Genomic DNA, 23,276 nt, shown 5'->3' on the forward strand with positions numbered 1-23,276 from the left:
AATTAAAACATAAATAAATGATAGCCATTCGAATAGTGTTCAATATTTTTAGTTACCAGCTCTACTCTGTTTAGCTACTCGGAAAACCATTCTCTTGATCATTCAACGCAACGAAAAGAAAGGAAATTAATTGAAGGGACTCTTGTACGTAAATATTTATTGCAAACCAATTATATTGACTTTATAAAAGGGCAATTGTTGTAACTTCGTATTCACTGAATACATGAGCAGTTGTTGTTTCTTTGTGATCCTCGGATCAACTGCCCCGTGGCTTGCACGGCCCGCTGGCAGACCATCTGTCAACTCCACCAAGCAGGACTCGGCACCGCGGTAACCGTTGAAAGACCAAGCTTCATATATGGCAGCAAATATAACGAACAAGCCAGAGTTGGCAACTAATTGGCGGTCAGATATGTTCCGGGGGTTGCAAATAAACACGAGCGTCGGCCATTGTTGGACCGCGTAGTACCCGGGACACCCGAGGTTGGCGCAGCACGAGTGCAGCGCTGCTGGCCGTGCGGCTTCGGGACACTCATTCCGGACGTCATCTTCCATTATTTTCTTGTTCTTCTCCTCCCATCCACATTCCGCTCCCGGCAGAGGCGGTAGCAGAAATTCTCGAAGCGCCCGATTTGCATATAGACGAAGGATCAACACTGCGGCTGGAATGCAAACTGAAACGTGCCACCGAAAGTCCGCTGTATGTCTTTTGGTAAGTATCCAAGTGTGTGTGTGTGTGTATTTGTGTACCGGACGTGCGGTTGTGGTTCCCGGGGCCCCGTCGGATCGGTTATGAAAGATTTATAACCGCACGAAATATTGGTGGCGCACCGCACCGCAGGACGACCACAACAACAGAGAGAGGGAGAGAGAGTGAGAGCGAAAGAATGACACAAATAAGGAAGCGCGGTCGTGATGAAACGAAATAAATAAATATCCGTCAAGTGGGATCCGGGCAACATGTCTGGTGGGGGGAGGTGGGTGGCTGGTCGATGACTTTCGCGCCCCAAACGTCGTTTGTAGGGCGAAGCAATTTATGATCCCTGGCAGCCCCGTTTGATGTGGCAAAAGATGAAACGGTTGTGGTCCTCGCGCGGTCCTGTCATCGAAGGGTGCTGTCCCGTATGATCGCGAGATGGTTACACTCGCGATCGGACTTCCGGGCGTTGAGAGCTCGGTCTCCATGGCTCGGTGAGTCCTGTGAGGACACCGACAAAGCGTTTGCAATTATTTTCCATTTCAGCGTCGATGGCGCGCACGTGTTGAAGCAATCCGATCGAAGCCCGTCGGTTCCAGAGAATGCCCCAAAGCTATTACACGCTTCGCCCGGACGCCAGGAATTCCAATTTATGACGATCGGCGAATTGGGGAGCGTGAAAGTTTCGCTTCAAACGGATCTGAAAAATCGCACTTTTGAGGAATCGCTTCAGCGAACGATTATCCATCTGCGTGGCTTTTGAGTAATTTTTTACAAACAATTCATTCCGATTCCGAGCGCCTGTTGGCGTCGAGCTCACATCAAAGCCACGGACACGGAATGATGAATGAAGCACGCGGCCTGGCAAAAGTACGCGGTTGGGTCCAAACCAAGCCAAGGAACTCGAGCACATTCCGAGCGTCGGTGATGCGCGCTAATTCTTGACAGCAACATCCTCGACGCTTGCTTCTGCCGGCTACCCGGGACCGACCCGGTCCCGGTCCCGGTTCCGGCTTCCAACTCCCACCGGTCCACGTGGCCGACCCGTGTGGACTTTGAAAATAAAGACGGGGCCCGTTTATTGGGCCGTTCCGTGAGATGATTTATGTTTCACGAGAAACGAGCCGGCCCGAAGGCCCGAAAAGTGAATTGTTTTCCGGGGCCGCTGCCCGGCCCTCTGCGATTACAACTCCATTAAAGCAAATTTATCTTCATCATAAATTTAACCAGGCCACGCCACGCCGGCACAACCGAAACATTTCGTTTCAATTTGTTTGTTAACGTCCAACTTCTTGACCAACCGGTTCCATTTGTTTCCGCGGCTGGCGGGAGGAGGACTTCCGTTTTTTTTAACGGGGGGCCATTTATGGACCGGTGGGTGGCTTTAAGTCTGGGGCCCGATGGATTGAGACAGAAGGCAATATGTGCGCCTTCGATGGAACGATTTATGGGGCGGCGGTATCAAATTTCAATCCTTTTCCACTTCATTCCACTCAGGGCCGCGCTTTCGCTAATGTTGTTTGCACTTTCTCACCTTCTCGTCTCTTGTCGGATTGGCCGTCGCGGTTTGCCGGTACCAGGTACCACGAGGACCGGATGGTGAACTACGACCAGGAGGATGGCGTGTCGGTGTCGAGCAGCAAGCTCACCTCCAGCATCCTGACGGTGCGGAACGCGACGGCCCGGCACGGTGGCAACTACACCTGCGCCCCGGCCAACGCCCGCCAGTCCAGCGTCTACGTGCACGTGCTGAAAGGTGAGTTCGGTGAGATTACTGTTTATGCTACCCCCCGTCATCCTGTTCCCAATTTCCCGGTTCTCCCGGTGCGGTGATGCGGTGCATTTTGCAGCACATCGCCAGCAGCTGCCGCCCGACCACCGAAGGCCGAAACGCTTCGGCTCTCGGACTCCGAAAAACGGTTCTACACAAGGAGAAAAAAAAACACGATCGGGTTTCGGGTTCGCCACCGAGCGTCCAAAGTCCGGAGCAAGAAAATTCATAAATTCGCCTATCCCCGACGGCGGCCGGAAAAGCCGGGGGGGCACCAGCTTGCCGCAAGTCGGCGAGCACCACCCGGACCTCGTGCTGCCCGGGCTGGAACGGAGCAACTGGCCCCGGGGCCACCACTGCAATGCATCATTATCGGACACTTTGTGAAATATGAGCAGTGCAATAACATATGTTCCGTTCGTACCCGATGCGGTGGGGGAGCAAGGGGTGTTCCGTGGCGGGCAGCAGGATCTTGGGGCGAGCGCTAACCATACTTCTGTCGGCACACACACACCGTGAGGGTTGTGCTGGCACAAGTTTATTCCTTCGGTTGGTCCCTTTTTGGCCGGGAAAGGATATTTTGGGGCAACATTTTGGCGGGGCCCGATGGCCTGGTCGGGGGCTGTGTGTGTGTGTCAGGTGGGTGGTCAGGGAAATAAATATACAATTTTCTTGTTCACATAGCTTCAACCGCCGCCCGGCCAAGCCTTGGGTGGGTGGCGCGGTCTACAAAAATGCCAACGAAGGCGGGCGGGCACCAACATGGGAAAGAAATTTAATTTCCTTTCACTTCCGTCGCCAAAAGAGACTGACATTCACCTAGCAGCGCCTGGGCCGGGGCATGAGCGCGAGGGGGTTGGTGGGAGAAGCAGAAGAAGAAGCAGCGGCAAGCCCGAAACCCGAAATAGGCCCCAAAAATGGTACGTTGAAACACTGTGCCGGGAATCCTGCGCCGGCTGGCCGGCCGGCGACATGCGGGGACCCGTTTTGCGGTGTTCGGCAAGTGGCCGGCGAAACTTTTGACCCTCCGCCATTCCGGCTCGGCTCGGCAGGACGGAGCACGGCAGATCGGAAGCCCTCGGGCCGCAGGCGATCGGGCATCGGGTGTGTATTATTCAAAATTCGGCCATAGAACGGGAATGGAAAACTTTATTTATGAACTCGGCGGGCCACTTTAACGCCCAAACCGGTAAACAAACCGGGCGACAATGAGTGGCCATTCCGGCCGGTCCGACCGGCCGAGCCGCACCCTGAACCGTCGGCGTGGGAATCGAAACTTTTTCCGGCACATTCCACCCCGGGGCGGCAGGGACAATTTTTTTCCCGGCAATGCCCAAAGTTAAGAAAGTGAAACATTACTTGTGCCTCACGCCGGAAAACGATCTGCTTTTGGGTGGGGGAGGGTGTTCCCGGCCGGCCATCGGTATGATTCCGCGAGCATGATTTCGGTACCACGGTCTCCGGCATAATTGGCTTCCTTGTGGGGTGGTGACCGGCACCCACCAGTCGGGGGCGGGGAATATGATCATAAAAAGCAATAACTCTCTGGAGTTGCTTTTTTTGTATAATAACGTTGGAAACCTCAAACGGGATGGCCCAACACCGGTATCGAGCGTGATAGTGCCTAGCGAGTTACTTTACACGAACGACCCCGAGGCGAGCCTTCCCGAGGGCATTACTTTCAGCGGGTAGGCCGGTAGCGGCTCTTATTTTATGATTCGTTTGCCATTTCCTGCCCATCGTTCTGTGTCGGCTGCGGCTCGGGGTTGCGGCTTGAAGTTGCGGTTTTCGGGCTGGGCCGACAAAAGTTGCTCATCGTGACGATGGACAGGAAATAGGTTACACATTTGCCCGCTTGCACACGCCAACCCGCGGTCGATCGGTCGTCGGCGGAAGTGCAAGGAAATGAATTTCATTAGATGCATTTATCATACTCTCTTGCGCGCTTCGTGTTCCTTTGATTTTTTGTTCAGCGCTGCGATTTATGGTGGCAGTAAATATGTCACCAAAGGAAAGTTGGGGAAAAAATGGTTGACGTTGCTGTTGGAAGTTGAAGTACTGAGTCATCAAACCTTTCACACTCATTTGGGCCTTAGAACACTCGTTGAGACTACATCCACTTAATAGTAACCGCGTGCTGATGGTTGATAGTCAGTTTAAACTGTATGACCGCTCCACGGTCTATGTGACAATAGTTACGAACGTTATCTCCCCCTCGAAAGTAACGACCGGTAACGTTTATTAAGGACCATGAAACACATATTTAATAAATTTATATGGGGTTGATCATTTATTTGTTTATTTATTTCCTTTTTTTTATTTATTTTTTTTTTATTTGTTTATTGATTTGTTTATTTTATTTTATTTTTTTATTTATTTATCTATTTATTTATCTATTTAGTTTTCGAAAATGATATGACTTTTATTACAAAAAATCAATATAGTGCAGCAAACACCAAAAACATTTTTTTGAAGTAATCAAACAGAGCATTTCTAAGCATTTCAAAGAATTTACCTGTTAAATCATAACTTTTTGAGTTCTTGTTGAGATTAATGCTTTAATGAATTGTTCCACGATCGTCGACCACTACTGCACACATGTCACTGTTCTATTTATTTATTTATTTATAACACTGTATCTCTCTATTTATTTCTCTGTATCAACCATTGGGACAGCAATGAAAACCCAACTGCAGGAATTACTATCTTTACATCATTAACTTACATCGAAGCTAACTTCTTTCAAAACCTTGGATGTGTTGAATATTCCCATCGATTCCCAGCGGTAAAGTTATTACGAAAAAACAAACTAATTGTTGTTAAGCACACTATAAACTAATGTTTATTATTTTTTGTGAGCATCTCCGCCATGCATGAGCAAATTTTATGGAAAATAGTCCACCACAACAAACTACAACAAAGCACCAGATCCTTCCGGAGACATACTCCAACGCTAGCCGGTTCGATCGAAGGATAAGACGCAAATACGGAGAATCAAGTTCAAAGCAACTTCGCCCGGGACGGGACTTTGCCACATTCTTGGACATCACCGTCAAAGTCACCGCAGTGCCGGAGCATGGCACGGTTGAAGTTGAATGGTGAAGCGCAAAAAAGTGGAGCGCATAACCGTGGGCCACTCAGGGCCCGTCATGATGGAACCACATAAAATGTCGCCCTTGATTTGCGCTTCATCAGGCACCGGGCTCGAGCGATTGAAGCAAACCCGGAGCAGCCGCAACCGTTCCCGTGGCAGCGCGTCGGGTCCGTGGTCGGTGGTGCCCGTATCCAATGATTTATTTTATGATGGTTCGTCGTTTCGAAAAGTGTCATCCGCAGCGGTGCACTTTACTTCCACGGCGCTCCGCCGGTGCGCCGGTGAAGGCAAAACTGCATTAAGCATTCATTTGCAAGGCGCACATTTTGGGGTGTGGCGCACAAAAACTGGGAGAGCCGCTTTTTGCCGCACCCCGACGACGGCCCTCGCCACCACCGTTGGTCCGCGGCCAAAGTGGATCCGTTTTAGCGTCGAGTTATCGCACTTTGCACCGCACCGTTTCCCGGTGTTCCCATCGCTGCCAAAGACTCTTACACACGGCCCTGACAACTGTGATGGATTCGTCCACATTCTTCGGAGAGTTCCGTTTTTTTTTTGAGCGGATTTTTACGCCCACCCTGTGGCCACCAATTGACGGACGGTTCCGGACCTGCCGTCGCAAGTTAGCTTGACCGGTGACTCGTGGGGCGATACGGTCTTGCGTTTCGTCCCGCAGGTTCGCCGGTCGAAAGGCAAATGGCAGTAAAAAAGTAAACATTTTCATTAAATAAATTTCAATCCATTCCGTCCGCCGGGTGCTGGGTGAACGTTCCACGGATGCCCTTGGGCTCTCGGCGGCTGCTAGTGCTTTCGCATAACGGGTGGACCAGCTGGCAAACGACAAGTCAGGACCTGTTTCCAGTCAGGACAGGAAGGACCGCTCAGTTAAATATCTGCAGCACCTCATAAACCGCTCCACAGTAAGCCAACAACGCGCGGCACGAGTCGCTTGCCATTTCCATCGAACTCCACTAGCCAACGTAACGGAACCTTTGGCAAATAAACATTCATTTGTGGAATTATGTAAAATTAAGTTCACTCTCCAAATGGTACGCCGGATCGCGCGGGTCCGGTTGTGATTCTTGGGCTTAACTTCTGGCGGTTGGTTTGATGTTTACGATAATTGTATTGCTCTGGACTTGAACGAGATCTGGAGTTTACGCCGTCGCCGTCCGCATCCAGGGTAGGGCAGTTTCTTGCCAGCGGTTACTTCAAGCATAGAGTGACAATGTTGAGATAATAGGAATAGAAATTTTGCGCTCATCACACTAACAAGGCTAACTTCATTGAAACAAATAGAAGTAATGGCGCCTGGGAACGAGCGCAGATCTCGGAACAGGAACTTCAATGACAAATTTTGTTCCAAAGTTCTTTTGGTTCTTTAAATCTTGTTTCGGTCCAATGGCGACAGGCAAAAGGAAGAGAAAAACAATCGAGCCGGAAAGTGTTAATAGAGTTTGTATTCTGTATGTATGGTTCTGCTCGTGGTTCTGCACGGCTCACGTGACAGACCGCTGTCGGTTCGTACAGTTTCGTACATATGCGTCCTGGAAAAAAATAGATCTATTCTGATCGATTTCACAGGAAGAACCCCTATTTATGCGCCGTTGAACTTTGTAACATTCCGCCACACACAGCCGCCAGGCTCGGGCAGGGTATCCACAAGTCCACCGGTCCAACACTCGATGCTCGGAGCGGTAATTTTCAGGATGTGGGTCGCGAGTTTGCTAAGCCTTTCAGCACTCGTGCCGAAGTTACCGCACGATAACTGGCTGCGTAATGGCACACGGAAAGCTGGTTGGAAATTCTGGCCCGCTTTTTCCCACGCAGGGCGGTCGGGTGATGTCCCTGGCGCCGGGCCAGTCGCCGGGCGCCAGGCTGGTTTGTTCAAGAGTAAGTTTTATCGCCGGAAACAAATACCGTTACACGGCGGCGGCGGCGGCGGTGGCGGCCATAAATTGGAGGCGCTCGCGGTAAAAATCGCGACCAACTTTACGAAAGCGTCCATACCGTCCATACCGGCTGGAACTGCGGATCCGTTTGCCGCAGCCCTCTCTCTCTCGCTCCCTCTCTCACACACACACACTAATTCTCTCTATCTCTCCCCCGTTAGTGGACGACGAGTGGGAACGAAAATAAAAAAAAGAAGTCCGTTTTGAAACTGCAACCAAAGTCACGTCGATGAGACGTGAAACGGGTCTATCGGCCAGTTAAAAGCTGCGGAATGCACGGTCCGTTGGCCACGCGCACGCACGGTGGCCGGTTGCGCGGGGTCGAGATTTGGGGCCCGGGGAGAGCTGGCCGGGTCCGGAAGTTATCTTTTGGCTGCAAAATTTGCCGGACGTGCTTGGGAAAACTATTGTGTAACATCGTCTCTCTCTCGCGCCCCGGAAGGAGCGTGCAGACCGCCACCGCACACGCCACCGGTCCGGCCGGGCCGGGACGCGCAGATCGCAGCTAGTTCGCGAGATGATCAGTTGGGCCGGGCCGGGCTGGGCTCATAATTTATGGAAAGTTTAACGTCTTTTGCCGCCGCAGCCACCGCCGCGTTTTTTTTTCTTGGGTGTGTTGCACTGTGTGAAAGTTATTTTACGATTTAATTCCGCACGCCACCGAGGACGAGTGCCACGAGACGGCCTCAGTCCCGCTACCTCCCGTCATTTGCGCCCGTTTGCAAGCGAAGGATGTTTGTGTGGAGATAGTTTTGTTATAATTGATTTACTTTCTGCGCGCCAACCGTCTCCGGAAGTTCATGAAGTTTATTTAATTACTTCCGACGCCGCCGGATGATGCGCATGTGAGCTCTGCAAACTGCAAACAGTTTGGGGGTCGAGAGCACCTTTTTTTCGGTCGTTGTTTTTTGGCAAAAGAACACAATTTCAAACCAGTACCAGTACCAGCTCTCCGGGGACGGTGTTTGGGGATCCGCGTTCCGTTTTGATTGAAATAGTTTGGCGCATTGACGTGCAGTACCGAAGACGGAAAATGTGTGTGTCCTTTTAAACCTTTAGCCGTTGGTCGGAATCGAACGATAAAAGGAAGAAGAAAAAAAAACAGAAAACTTTCTGGAAAGTTTGTTGGATTTCGTTTCTTTTCCTTGCTCCTGAAAGAAACGTTAAATTGGCGAGAGGAGTAATCCTTTTTCCGCCGGTTCAGTGGTCCATTCGAGCAACCCCGCCAGCCACTGAACTGTGAATTGAATCGAGTAGAAAGTTTTATCAATGTTTCTGCTCGTGCCGAGGAGGACAGCCAAGGAGCGCGTAGGAGCCGTACGTACTTCAGGGCCAACCAGCCGAGCGCCGAGCATCGTCCTGGGGCGGGCGTCGCTCGTAGATCTTTCACGGGCTGACGGCTTCTGGCAGCCCGTTTGCGGCGGCGGCAGTTTGGCGTGCGATACATGTGATGTGATGATAGTTGCACCGTGAAGTGACACCAGTGTAGCCGAGGCACTGAACCGTTTGGCCGTGGGGGTCGCGAAGTAAACCCCAACCCGGGATTGGGTTAGGAAGTTGAAGAGCGTGTAAAAGTTTCGGTTCTTTGCCACAGAGTACCGAGAAACGGAGAGAATTTGTGTCGCTGTGGCTGAAGTTCTTGCCGAGTTCGAGTGCGTATTCTGTAACGATATTACACCGCCGCCGGCTGGCGTCGGCAACCCACAGGAACGTTTCTTCTATCCCCGAAGGAGCCTTAAAACCGAGGGTTGTCAGGACGATTTTTTTATCACCTTCACCTGCAATATGCTGCACCATTCACGGAGTACAGGTGTAAAACCTAGGGGTGTTAACCTCGGCGTAAGCGATAGCCGTAGGCCCGCGTCAGTAAACCCTTTTTATGCAAATGTTGCGCCCCTTGGGAGGCTTCCGGTGCACAGTGAGCGACCGAACAATTGCAAAAAGTTAGTTTCCATTTCTTGCCGGCTGATGGTAGGTAGCTGCGTGTCATACTTCCGGTCAAGTTATGGGTTGGGTCGGCCCAACGGGACAGCAAAAGGACTTTTGAAAGGCCTTACACCGCTCTCTCAGGAAGGAAAGGTCGAATTTCATCGTGTCCGCCACACCTTTACGGGACGGGCTACACTTGCCTAAAAGGATTCTCGCCAAAAGCATTGGAAAACTTTCCGTCACATGAAATGTATTCTAGCTCTTCCCGAAGGGCTTACGAAGGCCACCATAACGACAGCGACTGTCAAAGGTGGCCCGTAACGAACGAAAAGCGGTTTCCAGTTAGGCAATTTGGCATGTTTACTGTACACCTTTCGGCGCAACTAGCGGCCAGGAGCGGACAAAGTACAAATCAATCTAAATGTCTCTGCGACCCACCCTGCGGTGAAACGCTTGTTAGTCATATCTTCACGCTTGAACTAAGCGCTGAGCCTTGCTGTACTGACCTCGTTGGACCGACGCCCAAAGAAATCAATCTTCGTCAAACGTGTTTGGCGGCGGCGGCTACGACATTTTCACACCTTTCTGGGCCGGCTTACCTCCACGTGTATCGCACCCAATGGAGTCCATTTTTTTTTTTCAAGCACCCACCCTGATGACTTTATCCCAACCTTTGTTTTGATTTGACCGAAAACCAATAAACTACGAGGCGGAAAAAGGGCAACCACCACGCACAATAAACAGCAGCAGCATAAGGCGAAGCAAGGGCGAAACACCCGTGTAGCGTGTTGGTGTGTGTCCGGGAGTCAAAATTGATGAATGTCTTGAGCACTGCCTGCCACTACCGCCCCCTCCGCTTTATTGCCGGTATTTTTATCGGAAAAGAAAAAGTGAGAAAATCCCAACCCGAACCCTAACCCTGTCGTCGCTTCGAAAAGCCCGAATTTTTTTTCGAAATTCCGGATGATGAATGATGGAAAAAAAACCTGGTTCATGTCCAGCATAAGCACCTTACCGAACAATGGGTTGATGACCCGCCCAAACCCTCCTTCACGGGACTGATTGTTTGCAAGCAAAGTGTGAAAAGCTTATCTTTCTTTTGGACTTTTGTGTCGAGAATGTAGCACCCTTAGGTGCGGTCCTTTTTTTTGTTGTCCAAACAGCTCAAATGAGTTCCATGAGATGAGGATTGGTTGTCGTAAGTTCTTCATAACGCGGAGTACACCGTTCTCAGGGTCACTGTCGGGGTTTCAATATTTCAAAAACGAGAAGCGCTTCAGTTGGTCTCCAAATGCCACCTTTGATCGTAGCCGGAATGCCGGACGACGAACCCTGGCCAAAAATTCCCGATCGGCATCACAACCGAACAAATACGAAGATTGATTCAGTAAAAAGTTTATTCACAAATTTACATGAAGGTGGTAAGCTTTGGTAAAAACATATCCAACATACCAAAACAAACAGTATACCGCGACCAAAACCTTTAAGCTCATTACGCCTGGAAGTATGCAATATTATCAAAAATGTTATTCTGAACAATAATTTCTCGTACTGATTTTGTTGAATGCATTCAACTTCTGCACTGTGCGTTGCCTAAATAATAATTAATTAGTCAGCCATTTTTAAATAAGGCCTATACGTGGTCCCTTTGGTTGCTTCGGCCACTGCCAGGATGCAGAAATCAGTTTCCAATCCACTGCGCTGCCGATGCTGTACGGTTGAAGGATCAAACTTCAGCAACGAACTCCACATTTAGTGAAGCTTTCAGTTATTAATCGACGATCCGAGAAGCGGAACGGATACCTATCTTTAAAAGCTTGCCCTAACAGCTGGTTGTCATCGTTTTTCGTGAACGTTCCTACCGCTGAAACGTACCGGGTCTGCCGTCGAATCGCACGGGAGTTCCGTGTTTTTCAATCCAATATGTTGACTGGTGTATGGTTACTTTCCGACCGCAGCACCATTTCGACACCAATCGCTTGGGGCCATTTCGGCACTAAACACACACACACACCCTTCTGTCCAACGCATACACATATTTCCATAACAATAAATCACTTCTCCAAAAATGATGCCATCCGTAGAGGAAGTTTCGGGTTTCGGGGGTTTCGTCAGCGTTTTAAACTTCACCACGTCAGCCATCATCCGATGCGAGTCGGTGACGTGTGGATACTCTGTGGGCTACGGTTCGACAGTAACGAGTCTGAGGGCTCGATTTTCTGGCCAGCTCATGTGTTTGCTTCCGGCACCGTTTGGCTCCACAACTCCCCGTTCCTTTGCGCCAGGTCATCATCCTGTGTTTTTTTTTCTCTTTTCCACTCGTTTCAATTGCAGGTGAAAAACCGGAGGCGATGCAGGTGCCGCACAAAAATCCGACCGCCACATCCGGATCCCGGGCGGCAACAGCGACAACGGCGACGTCCGGCCTGTGTGTGGTTTTGTGTGGAATGCTTCCAGCCTGGACGACGGTCAGCCTCATCCTGACGGCGCTGCTTCGCTGGATCCCTGCACCGGCGGCCTCCGTGCCGGGGTACCGGACCGGAGTGGTCCGGCACGGAGGACGGTCCCTCCCCTCCCTGCGACACGCCTCCCCGCTACTCTGTATACTAATTGCCCTTCTACTCTCCGTTCAGACCTTCTTCAGCAAAAGCATTAAACTGTTCGATGTGGTTTAAAGGTAGCCGAACGTCGTCGTCGTCGTCGTGCGGCAGCTATGAGCGAGTGCACCGTTGGCGGACTAGACATAAGTATAAATATTTTGTACAGGTTTTCTAGCATTAAACTGTGTAGGGTTAATCTTTACGGGCGATTTAGGGAATGAAACCGTTCGCTGGTCACCACCAGTGCTGTGCGGCAACCGGCATGGCTCCAATGAGTCCCTTGAGGCGAAGCGATGGACCATATCGTCGCACAGGGAATGCGTCACTTGGCTTGCAGCGAGTTTGAATTGCGTTCAAGCAACAGTGTCGTATGTTGTTGCTTGTTCGAGAATTGGAGCACCGAGAATTAGGCAGAGTAACCTGCAACCTGCGATTTACTGTAAACCATCTCTCTTAATTGTTGCTTAAGATCACGTCTGGGAAATAGTCGGCCAGCACAAGCCGAGGATAATCCGAGCTGTGTGCTGCCCGTGCGAGGACTCGCTTTATCGGTTTCTTTTGAACTGGTACATCGAATACGACAGGAGCGACGAGGACACCTTCCCGCGACCGTATTACCAAGGAATGGCTCAAAATCAATCAGTGACACTGGCATTGTTCGAAGGTAATCGACCGTAAGTGGAATCGCCGAGAGGCAGTTTGTTGAATCTAATTGGAGTTGGTTTCGAGCTTGGGTCTCGCGTTCGCTGGGAGCGCGAATTCGTGGAACGATGAAGACTCTGTTTCTGCCATTCGAACTGCCGCCGCACTTTGTGGGCTCGGCGGCCGTGGTATCTTCCAGGAAGACGCGGCCGCACCAAGGCCTCGGCGAAGGAAACGCGAACCCGGCACCGCAGCCAGCAAAACCATCACTCAAACGCACGGAGCACGGATAAAAGTCTTTGCGATGAAATATTGATTAAACAAGCTCGTGAGCGTCGGTTCAGTTCAATTGATCGCACGGCTGGCTGGCTGGCTTGGCTGGGCTCCGGTCCTTCGGCGGGGCTGATGAATTGAAAGATATCCTTTTGACTTCGCCAATTAGCCGCACCGAGTGGCCTTCGGTCCACCACTCGTAAGCCGGCTTCTTTTTAATGGAAACCGAAAGAATCACAGTCGTTCGCCCACTATGCCGTCGTTTGCCGTCCGTTCGCAACTCCCGGCCTGCGGCATTCGTGTGGAAAGATTTTCCACGCTCCTTCCGACGGTGAAAGTAATAATAAAGTTTCACGTGCGGGAAAACTTTGCGGGCCGACAGCTCGGGGATTAGTGTGCCGGAACGTAGTGCCGATGGTAGGAGGGTCGGGTGGTCGGGAGCCGAAAGTGCTACACTGCCACAAAACCGCAACCGGCTGTGGCTGGAATAATGAGTCAATTGCTGCTCGAGACCGGTGGCAACTAATCATGAATAAAATACATTTATCTATTCCTGATGGCCCCGAGAGGGGAGTGTGGTAGAAATAAGGGCTAAGCACACCCATTGCCGAGTGCCGGGGTGGAGCGGGCTGCGGGCCTGAATCATTGATGGTATTTGCATAAACGATTAAAAATGCAAATGTTGGCCAAAGCCGAGCCATCCCCGAGTAGCGTCGTGAATCAGACCACAGCAGACGCGGGTGCAGTGCTGGTTTGTGCAGCGACACCGGGGGTGAGTCTGGGTGAGCCTAAGGATCTCGGCAAACGGATTGCAACCATCGTTGCGTTGGCGGGTGCCACTTCACTCCTTGGCCGTCGGCTCAAGAGACGGTGGCGGATGGAAATGATCGCTTTCGGGATTAGATTCGCAGCGGAGCGCGAAACTTTGCGCATTCCGGGAAAACGGATAACTGCGAACCGAGTGGCGGCAGTTCGTGTGAATCACCTTTGCCTAGTCTAATTTAATCGCTACGATTTGCTGGCCCCGTTTTTTGCGCTACCTCTCATTTCACTCTTCGCTGCGCCTGCTCCGGCTCCGGCTGTGAAGAGTGTCCGGAAATGAGCCCATTAATAATGCATGCTCATAAACATTTTCCGATTATGTCCTCGGATCCTACCGCTCCGACCGTGCGTGCGGGGCCGCTTTTGATTTTCTAACCCAAGCCACGGGGCTAGACTTGGTTGGTCAGTTTTCCGAGTTCCGAGCACAGTTGCTTCACAGTTCACCACTAATTGCATTCATTTGGGACTTTCGGCTATACAAGCAGGATTTATTCTATTGTCCGCCGTGTAACGAAAGAGTGCCGGTCCATTGTGACCAAAGAAAAGGTCTAGACCGGAGCACCGACAAAGAAACAACCTTTTGCAGTGCAGTTGATAGGGCAAACAATTTGCAAGTGAATTTGACACACACGCGGGCACACAAAACTCCCAATATTGAATATCGATCGAAAGAGGTCGGTCCAATATTTCTTTGGTATGTACAGCCGGTTTTATCTGGTGCCTGTTTCTACCGGATCCAATCATTATCTGTCCTGGTGATGGAGCACGATGTGTCTCGGTCGAGCATCTGCCGGTGCCGGTGAAGTAGGATCCGTTTCGTCCGTCTTCGTCGGAAGGGCCAGTCTCAAAGGAAAATGCGACCAGAACCAGCAAGTGTTTCCAATCGAGCTTCAAACGGGGTCCCCGAATTGTTATTTCAATAACTATTACCGCAGACACAACGAAAATGTACAATTTAGATTTGGATTGGGATGTTTTACAAAACCATCCCTACACGATGAGAGGATGTCAGAGAGATGGTCTTGGTGATGGTGTTGAAGGCAGCTTCACAATTGCAGCAACACCTCAATACTTATCGCCGGTTTGTCGCCTTTTTCATGTATTTTTTCAGAGACAAACAGGTATCCTATTTTTCACACCCTCAACATTCGCTCCTCGTAGTGAATGGATTATGCAGGTTATGCGATTTTTCCTCACGGGATAGCACGGGGAATATTTCATCAGTAGAGGAAGAAAAAACAAGACAATGACTCTACCGCTTTCTTTCTTTTTTTTCCGCGCTGGAATGAAATTAATTTCAGCAGGATGAGCAAATGTGAATTCAATCAAGAGTTGTAAACGTGCCCCGCACTCGTATGTGTGTCGGACGGACCCGTTACGCGTTTGCTATGCGCTTCGCAGCATGACACATTTCGAGTGGAACACAAAGCTGCCCGGCACAACCGGATTCCAACGCCCGAGCAACGACGATGAATGCAAATGGCGTCATAAAAAAGCCCGGATCGCAGCCCGGAGCCATGCCGGCCACGCACAGGATGGAGCGCGAAATTAAAATGCAAGTCAAACAAAATCACCAGTGGGTGAAAACTGGCAAATTATAATTAAAAGAATAATCAAAGCTCGGTGCGAACACGTTCCGGAGCATGGAGGTAGCGGGAAACCCGGGAATATAGAAATATTGGGGAGAGCAAAGAAAAAAAAACCCAAAAAAAACCAAACCCAATCGCGAAAGCGATAATCGAGAGACACACCATTTGGGTAGCGCGTGGAGATGAACAAATGAATATAACGAATCGGGTGAATGCATGAACGAGTGAACAAGCGAACGCATGAGTACACGTGGCAAATTGGTGCGGTGGAAAATTCGAGCTTTCCATCGGTTACGATCGAGCGTGTGGACGGAATAATGACGACCGAAGGCATAAAAAGGACAACGAGAGAGAGAGAGCGCGCTCGAGACAGAACATAATGCCGATGGCCGACGGGCTGGATGGGAACCAGCGCAAAAAAAAACAATAAAAGCGAGAGGTCGGAAACAATTATGGGAAGCGATTAAAAATAACTGTTAAAAAGGCTAATTATTTCCATCGAATTACTTCCACTTCCGTGACCGCGGGCCATCGTGGGGATGGTGAAGAACAGGAACAGGAACAGGAAGAAACGAAAAGTGGTAAAATCTAATGAAAGTCAGCACACGGGCAGCATAAAGAATGCGAAGGACACAGCATATGGACGATGGCCGATGGTGTAATAAAAGATTTACCATAAGGACGAAATGAAAAGAGGCATTCACCTACCACACGCGTCCACACTAAGACCATACACACACACACACACACACACACACACACACACACACATAACATGCTGACATGAAGGAAAACAAGACACAAGTAGCTAGATTATAGCGTTTCGGAATGCGGATTCGGTTGCCGGTCGGTGGGAAAAGCGCAGGAAAATTGTCACCCAAGGCTGGGGATCACTGGAGCGTTTCGTGCGGAGACTCCGTTCCACTAATGTCGTTCCGGTGTTTAATTGAAAGCCACGGAAAACACATAAACAAACTCGACCTTGGGGGCACTTGAAGGCCACCGGCACTGAGTGCCGTCTGTATGAGCAACCAGTGATAGAAGCATTTGCCTAAACCGAAACCCCCGAAACTCCCGAAACTCCGGGAAAAAAACTGGTCGAGCTGGAACTGAGTGGAGCAAACCGGGGGGCAACCGAAGTGCGCGCGGAGAGAATTTAAAGATATAGATATAAATAGATAAGTCAGTTCGACCTGTCACACCTGTAAGATAGCGTTGGTTACATCATTTATCTGTCACCGTGGGGTCGGCCAGAAACCGTGGTCGCGGATTGGTTCGCTGTTTTGTGGCAGGACAGAAGAAAGTGCGAGAATTATCTAAATAATAAATTATTATTAAAAAAGTACCGCCGACACCCTGTTTGGTTGCGCTCGATGAGAAAAGGAGCGATGTGGTGGTAAGTATTTTATATCCCTGCGAAAATGGCCAACATAAATATTGTAACTCATTTGCAACTGGGAAAGCAATGGGGCATTGTTAACATCAAGAGATGGTGGCTGCTACATCGATCATGATTATGTCGCTGGCCTTTCCCCATTCGGATCGCTTTAAATCGTAAAAGATAATTAAAACAAACATCCGCCATCCGAGCGAAGTCTGCAATTGAACTGCTCCATTTCTCACCATCAAAAACTTCGTCAGCCGGTGCCCGATAATAAAGTTGTGGCCGACCAGGCGCTCGCCAACAAAGAACGTAACGGATGGAAGTACACCAAAAACCTTCAAGTCCGCGTGTACTAACGCGTGATCCGGCACGATTCGCTGTGTTTTGTATAATTTTTGAAACAAACAAACTTTTACCATAAATAAAACTGAACCCGGGCTCGGCCCTCGGCGTGCCCCTGAAGGGTCCGCGGGTCCGGGATGCCGGTGTTCTACCTGCATTCACACGCTACGATTGTATGCCTGAAGGTGAACTCGTGTTCTGCCGAGAAACGCCGAGAAACGTTGGGTGGGCCGTCCGCTCGATCGCTTAATTCTGTCGCCCGGGACGTGACCGGATTATTTGGATGCCACCGTTCGCGGCCCCCAAACGGAACATCATAAAATTGAAACGAAATAATCTCATGTACCAGTTCCAAGCGCCAAGAAAAGGGAAACGGGAAAAAGAAAGACCTCAGAGCGCCGACGTTCTTCAGCCTTCGGCGGTGTTCCGGCGCAACCCCAAGTGGAAACTTTTGTAATATTTTTAATTTATTTGAAGAAAGTTTTCTGCGGGATCCCCCGGGAGGTTCGATAAGGCACACGGCACCGGTAGATGACGAAGGCAGGTCGGAGACGGCTGCCGATGGAAAGCTGCCCCGGCTCAAGCCGTTCGACTGTTGCCGGTTGTGCGTTGCGCGAATGATTATGGCATGATTTTCGGGAAATTCGTCTCCCGAAACCCGTGGGACGCCATTGCGATACTTGCGGACATTGAAGTTGATTACTTTTGATTGGAAAAGATCGACCGGATCGGAAGAATGGCACCCCACCCCGAAACGGGCCACAGAAAATGTATTCTCCGCGAGATCTATTTCCATCCACTTTGGCGAGCACGCTGACAAAGTTGCGGGCTTCTCCGAAGCACGACGCCTCGAAGTCGTGCGGCTCGATTGCGAAAATCAATCAACGCTCCAGCCAACGAACCGGACGCGAATGATTACCCGGTAAGGCGAGCGCGGCGCCCCGTCAAACGCGTGGTTCCTGAGTTTTTCCTGAAGGGAAAATTATTGACGCCACTGGCTGGCGGCTGATTGGCGGCCGCCTGGTCGCTGTTCGGGAAACTGGTACAAATTGTTACTAGCCGCCGACCTTCGACCACATTGCCCAAAAGCCAATTTCGTGCAACAACTTGCCACTCACGGGCGGGCACTTGCGCCAGACGGCACTTACCCGTGACCTCGAAAGTTTGCTCGACCAACGGTTGTCTGATTGATTCAACTTTTCCCATTTTGCCCGCTCCACTGGCCGCTGGCCTTCGCCGCAAGTTGTAGTGCTGCTTGTGAGTGGTGAAGGAAATCCAATCGAATGTTGATAGTTTGTCCGGACCGGGGCGAACAGCCGTGGTACAGGAACCGTGTGGGGTGTGGCCGTCAGACGCTTGTTTGCTTTGTTTTGCCAAAGCGTAAAATATGCAAATTGAGTAACCCGTTTGCATGCCGTGGCAGGATTAGGCGTGATAATGCTAGATTCAAAGCGCAACACAAAAATATTATTATATTGATGTTATTTTTTACCATATCCAATGAAGTCACGACGACTGAGTTCACTTTAAGTGGTTCAAGGCATTCAAGATCACAGAATGGTAATCAATCACGTGCTTAACGATTGGGTAACAGGCACGAATCCGAAGTCGCTCAAAAATGTGGAAAAACCTAAACGATCTGAAATGCAAAATTGGGCAAATTCTTCAATCCTTGAATTTAATTTGCATAATTAATCATTAAAATAAAATTAGTTGATAAATAAATAAAATAAAATAGGTAGGTTTCAGCTCTTGTTCTAGCCAAGTCGCTCAGTAACGGCTGTTGATTGAAAAGTGCATGAAACTACCATGTTCGAGTTTTGATCAGTCTTACATTAGCTGCTTTCAATACCGTGGCCAACAAGAGAACCATGTAATGAGATGAAAATTATGTTGGTTTCTACATACTTTCCCCCTTTGTTGGAGAGCTAAATTCAAGACGATAAAAGTGATGAAACCAACACCAAACAACTAGCAACTGACGAGTCTAGCGCAAAAAACCGCCCCACAGCACGACCAGCACATCAACACATTAACCAAAGTGAAGGTTCGGGAAGAAAATTGCTACCACATTGCTTGCGGCCTATGGTGGTCCGGGGAAAACATGGCGCTCGTTTTTCTCCCTTTCATCTCCGGGAACAAGTTTCGCCGGTCCGTGCCGGTGAAAAAAGACGGGCTGTCAAATTATGCGAGCTAATTCGAGTCGACTGCTGCTTCACGGTGGTGGTTGGGTATCGAAACGACATGACACACAAAATAAATGATGAGCAGTAACACGAAAATTGAAAAGAAACGCAACTTTGATCAGAAAAGGACGCAACCCACGCCACAGGCGCGCGGTTCTAGTGAACCCCTTTCGACGACGGCCGACGCCACCCGGGAGGCACCGCGGGAGTATAGAAGCATCCGAGGAGAAAAAAGCCTGGCAACAGGCACAACTCAGTACAAATAGCTGTGTACCGGGGATGATCTTTCCCCAAAGGCGCCGGGCACCACGTTCGCTCTCCTCAGCGCCGGGGCTAAAATTGGTGGAAAGTTTCCCGAATTAGTCAACGCCAGAAGGTTGATTTATTCATTATCTGCATAATAAATTTCGAAAAGTTTCTAAATTAAAATTACCCAACTCCGGTTCGCTTCTCCCGAGCTCCGGTGGCGCCCAAAAGGGCCGTGCTGTGGTGGACCTTCGGCCGCATCGGGCGTTACCGACGGCCTCCTGCAACACAGAATGGATGGGGAAAAAAGAAATTGGAACTGCAAAAATGCGGTAAATGAGGGCAGCTTTCCCAGCTTGCTTCCGAAGCCGATGAAGTCGATGAGTCGAAAAGGCTTTCTGGCAGCCAGCAAGACGAGAGTGTTTGGTGTTGTTGCATCGGTAGCTACCTTTGCCATCTTCTTTACTATCGATAATTGTCCCAACGCAGCAGTTTCCGTTCGATAGTAACACAATAGAATATTCGATCGATAGTTTGACAAAGGAGAAATCCCTGTTCACTAAAATGTTTATAAATTTGATTTAAAAATGTTCGCAAGGACGAAACGATTGAACTGAAGGAAACATATAAGGTTGGCTAAAAAGAAATCGACGTTTTTTGGGTGATGTTCAGAACTATATTTAACAGGTTTCCAATGGTCCGATTTGCGTCAAATATGCACCATTTTGTTGGAAAATTAGTTGTCTTTTCAAAGGTAGGCGTATAATGTCTCTCTTGTAAAAGGATTAGTCGTTATTGGCGAAATACTCGAGAAATCCATTTTCATAATCCTTTTTTGATCTCAGTTTTTCATCACTCAGGAAATTTTGTAATGCGCAAAAAAGGTGTCAATCGCTTAGTGCAAGGTCTGGACTATACGGTGGATGCATTAAAACTTTCCAACCAAGCTCCTGGACTTTCTGGCGAGCCACCAAAGACGTGCGTAACATTTCGTTGTCCTGTTGGAACACAAAACCTCTTCTGTTGGCCGATTCTGGCCGTTTCTCGTCAATTGCTAGCTTCGAACGGTACAGTAATTGACGGTAGCAATCTGAATTTAGTATTAAGCCACACGGAAGCTGCTCATGATAAACAATTCCTTTCAAGTCCCACCATATACCCCGTAGAGCTTTCCTAGCCGTTATTCCTGGTTTGGCCACCGGTTAATCTGCTTTACCACCCTTAGACCACGATTATTTTTACACAGTATTGTCGTATGTATGCCATACCTCATCCACAGTATCAATCATTCAAAGAAATGGGTCGATTTTGTTCCGTTAGGCCAAAACTTCGCAAGATGGCAAGTCGAGCCATCATGTTTTTTGGTGTAAATAGGGTGGGGCCCAAACATCGAGCTTCTTTGTGAATCCAGCTTTGCACCAATGACTTTAAGCTGTTCGATGATTGATCTTTAGCTCCTGGCCGATGCTCTGATTACTAAAATGCCGATCTACTTTGATTATTTCTGTGACTTTATCGACATTTTCGATGACGTGTCTGTCTAGGCTTTAACATAAAAAATAACTGAAACGTGTCAACGAAACCAAAATTTGACCCAGCCAGCTATTAGAGTATCGGCACCATGAACACCATGCGAAATTTCAGCGGCCTAGCTTAAATTTTCACCTTTATCGGACAAAAAGTGTAAAATATACCGAATTTTCTCTGCGTTGACCTCCATTGTTAACACCCTGTAACTCACAAACGAATAGAACAAACAAAAAACAATGAAAGCATTTTTTGAAGTGTAAAGAATCAGCTTTAAAACGAGCTTAAACTTGAAACTGTACGATCGATATTTCACGAGATATCGATCACTGAAGGCATCTATCGTGAAAAACGTCGATTTCTTTTTAGCCAACCTGATATGTTTCTACATTATTTAGGAAATAACGTATAGTATTTGTGAACATCTTTCAAGGTTTTGTAGATTAAATTTTCAGCCTCAATGCAAGTAACTACCTTTCAAGCTGTGCTGCGAGTGTTCATGTGTTCGTTAGTAAAAGAAGCAAGTAAGTCGTGGCCGTTACGTTAATCGCACTTTCTGATAACGCTCCGAATAAATCGATGGAGGCGCCAAGTGCCCGGTGCAGTCGGATACCGTGCAGTCCTTCATGTCGGTTTTTCTTTTCAGGCTCACCTGCTAGTGCTCCTCAAGCAGTAAACGGAATAATTTGAATCCATTTTCAACTTTCACCCACTCGTGCAGTAGGTGACGTCTGTTCGTTTGTGTTAAGGTGAACAAACGTGTGTGTAAGAGTGTGACGGAAGTGTGTGTGTGTGTGTGTGTGGATTGTGAGAAGCGGTTTTTTGCATCGCACAAGTTAGTTCCATTTTTGCGTTTAAAATAAAAGTTGGCCAAAGCCAGTTTGGCTTTGGAAAGTAAAACAGAAAGAAAAGAAAACACCACAGAACAAGGCAGAAAAAGATGCAGCCGTGACGAAAAGTGAAGAAAAACTCCGACGAATGAATCGTTAGTGGGGAAAGTTTTGATATCGAATTGATAACGAGAAAAGTGAAATTGTCAAGTGGGGCTGCGGACGCGAAAGGAAGCACACCGAGAGGAAGGAACGTCGGGGTCGGAAGATGGATGACAAAGTGCATCCTGCACGGACGGTGCGCTGCACCGGTTGCTGAAGAGAAAAAGTTGATTTTCCCTCGTATAAGAAATAGAGCAAAGATGAGTTCGTTTGTATGGAAAAGGATGTAATTTTTTCTGCTTCTCTGTCAATGTAGCCCACGTGCAGCTCGTCGCCGTCCCGGCCAGCTGCTGGAAGTCTGGCCCAGTAGACATTTACCAATAATGGTCCGACGCAGAAGTTGAGGCGGCAACAGCCGGCAGAGCTTGTGGCGACGAACCGAAACGTCGGCTACGTAGACAGTTTCTTTCTTGCGCTTCATCCGAAAAACTGCGCACGGAAAACTAATTTCTTGCATTTTCCGCCCCGTGAATAGCGTCCATTTAGCGTTCCCGACGAACGAATCGAAACGAACGGTTCGGAAAGTTTCAAATAATTTCTTCCGGAAAGACGTATTCGAACCCGGAATTGGCGGTCTTGACGGAAAGCGGCAGCGATCCGAATGCGATGCGATTGGGGGGAGGGGGCGATTGAACGTCGGGGTCGGCAAACGGGGACGACATTCAGCTCACGGTTGGTTGACGTCATAGTTCTGTTTCGATTTCCATTCGTGATTTTAATCAACCACAGGGAGCGGAGGAACATAAGGCAGACGATCCGTCGCTTTCAGAACATTTAAGGGTATTTTTGCACGTTTTTACGTTGAGTTTTCATGTAACGATAGCGCTTGTCAAAGTATTTGATTCGTGACATTTGGTGGTAATGAAAGTTTGTTTTGCATTAGAGTTTTTCGATCCTTTTTGTACCATTTCCAGTAACGGTTATGCTCAGCGTAGATTCAGTTTGAAGATCAGTGATACAAAATACTACTGTAGCGAAAAATATCGAAAATTTATTTATCGCCACATTCTTCGTTTCGGTTCCTAGCTCAATCATTGACTGTAAAAAGTGTCCATGGTGTCGACACTATTTCGATAAACCAGCCGCTTTCTTTCTTCAAACTGTCGCCTTTCTTCGAAATACAAGACTTGCAAAACTCAACATTACTACAATGTATTTGTTCGTCCTTTTTGTCGGGTTGCGCGAAAAACGGAGCTAACACAATTTAGCTTTCAATTAGCCGTACGATAC

At 48.9% G+C, this 23,276-nt stretch overlaps 1 protein-coding gene across 1 annotated transcript in view; it reads left to right on the plus strand.

Moving 5' to 3' along the window:
• Positions 1-12,118, plus strand: part of LOC128266922 (neural cell adhesion molecule 2-like) — a 35,463-nt gene extending 23,345 nt beyond the window's left edge. The window contains exons 4-6 of the mRNA XM_053003711.1: positions 601-712; positions 2,278-2,453; positions 11,778-12,118. Of these exons, the coding sequence (XP_052859671.1) occupies positions 601-712; positions 2,278-2,453; positions 11,778-12,118 (629 nt within the window). The remainder of the gene's footprint in view (positions 1-600; positions 713-2,277; positions 2,454-11,777) is intronic.
• The last annotated feature ends 11,158 nt before the right edge of the window (positions 12,119-23,276 follow it).

Source organism: Anopheles cruzii, chromosome 2 (genome assembly GCF_943734635.1).
Source record: "Anopheles cruzii chromosome 2, idAnoCruzAS_RS32_06, whole genome shotgun sequence".
Lineage (NCBI taxonomy): Eukaryota > Metazoa > Arthropoda > Insecta > Diptera > Culicidae > Anopheles > Anopheles cruzii.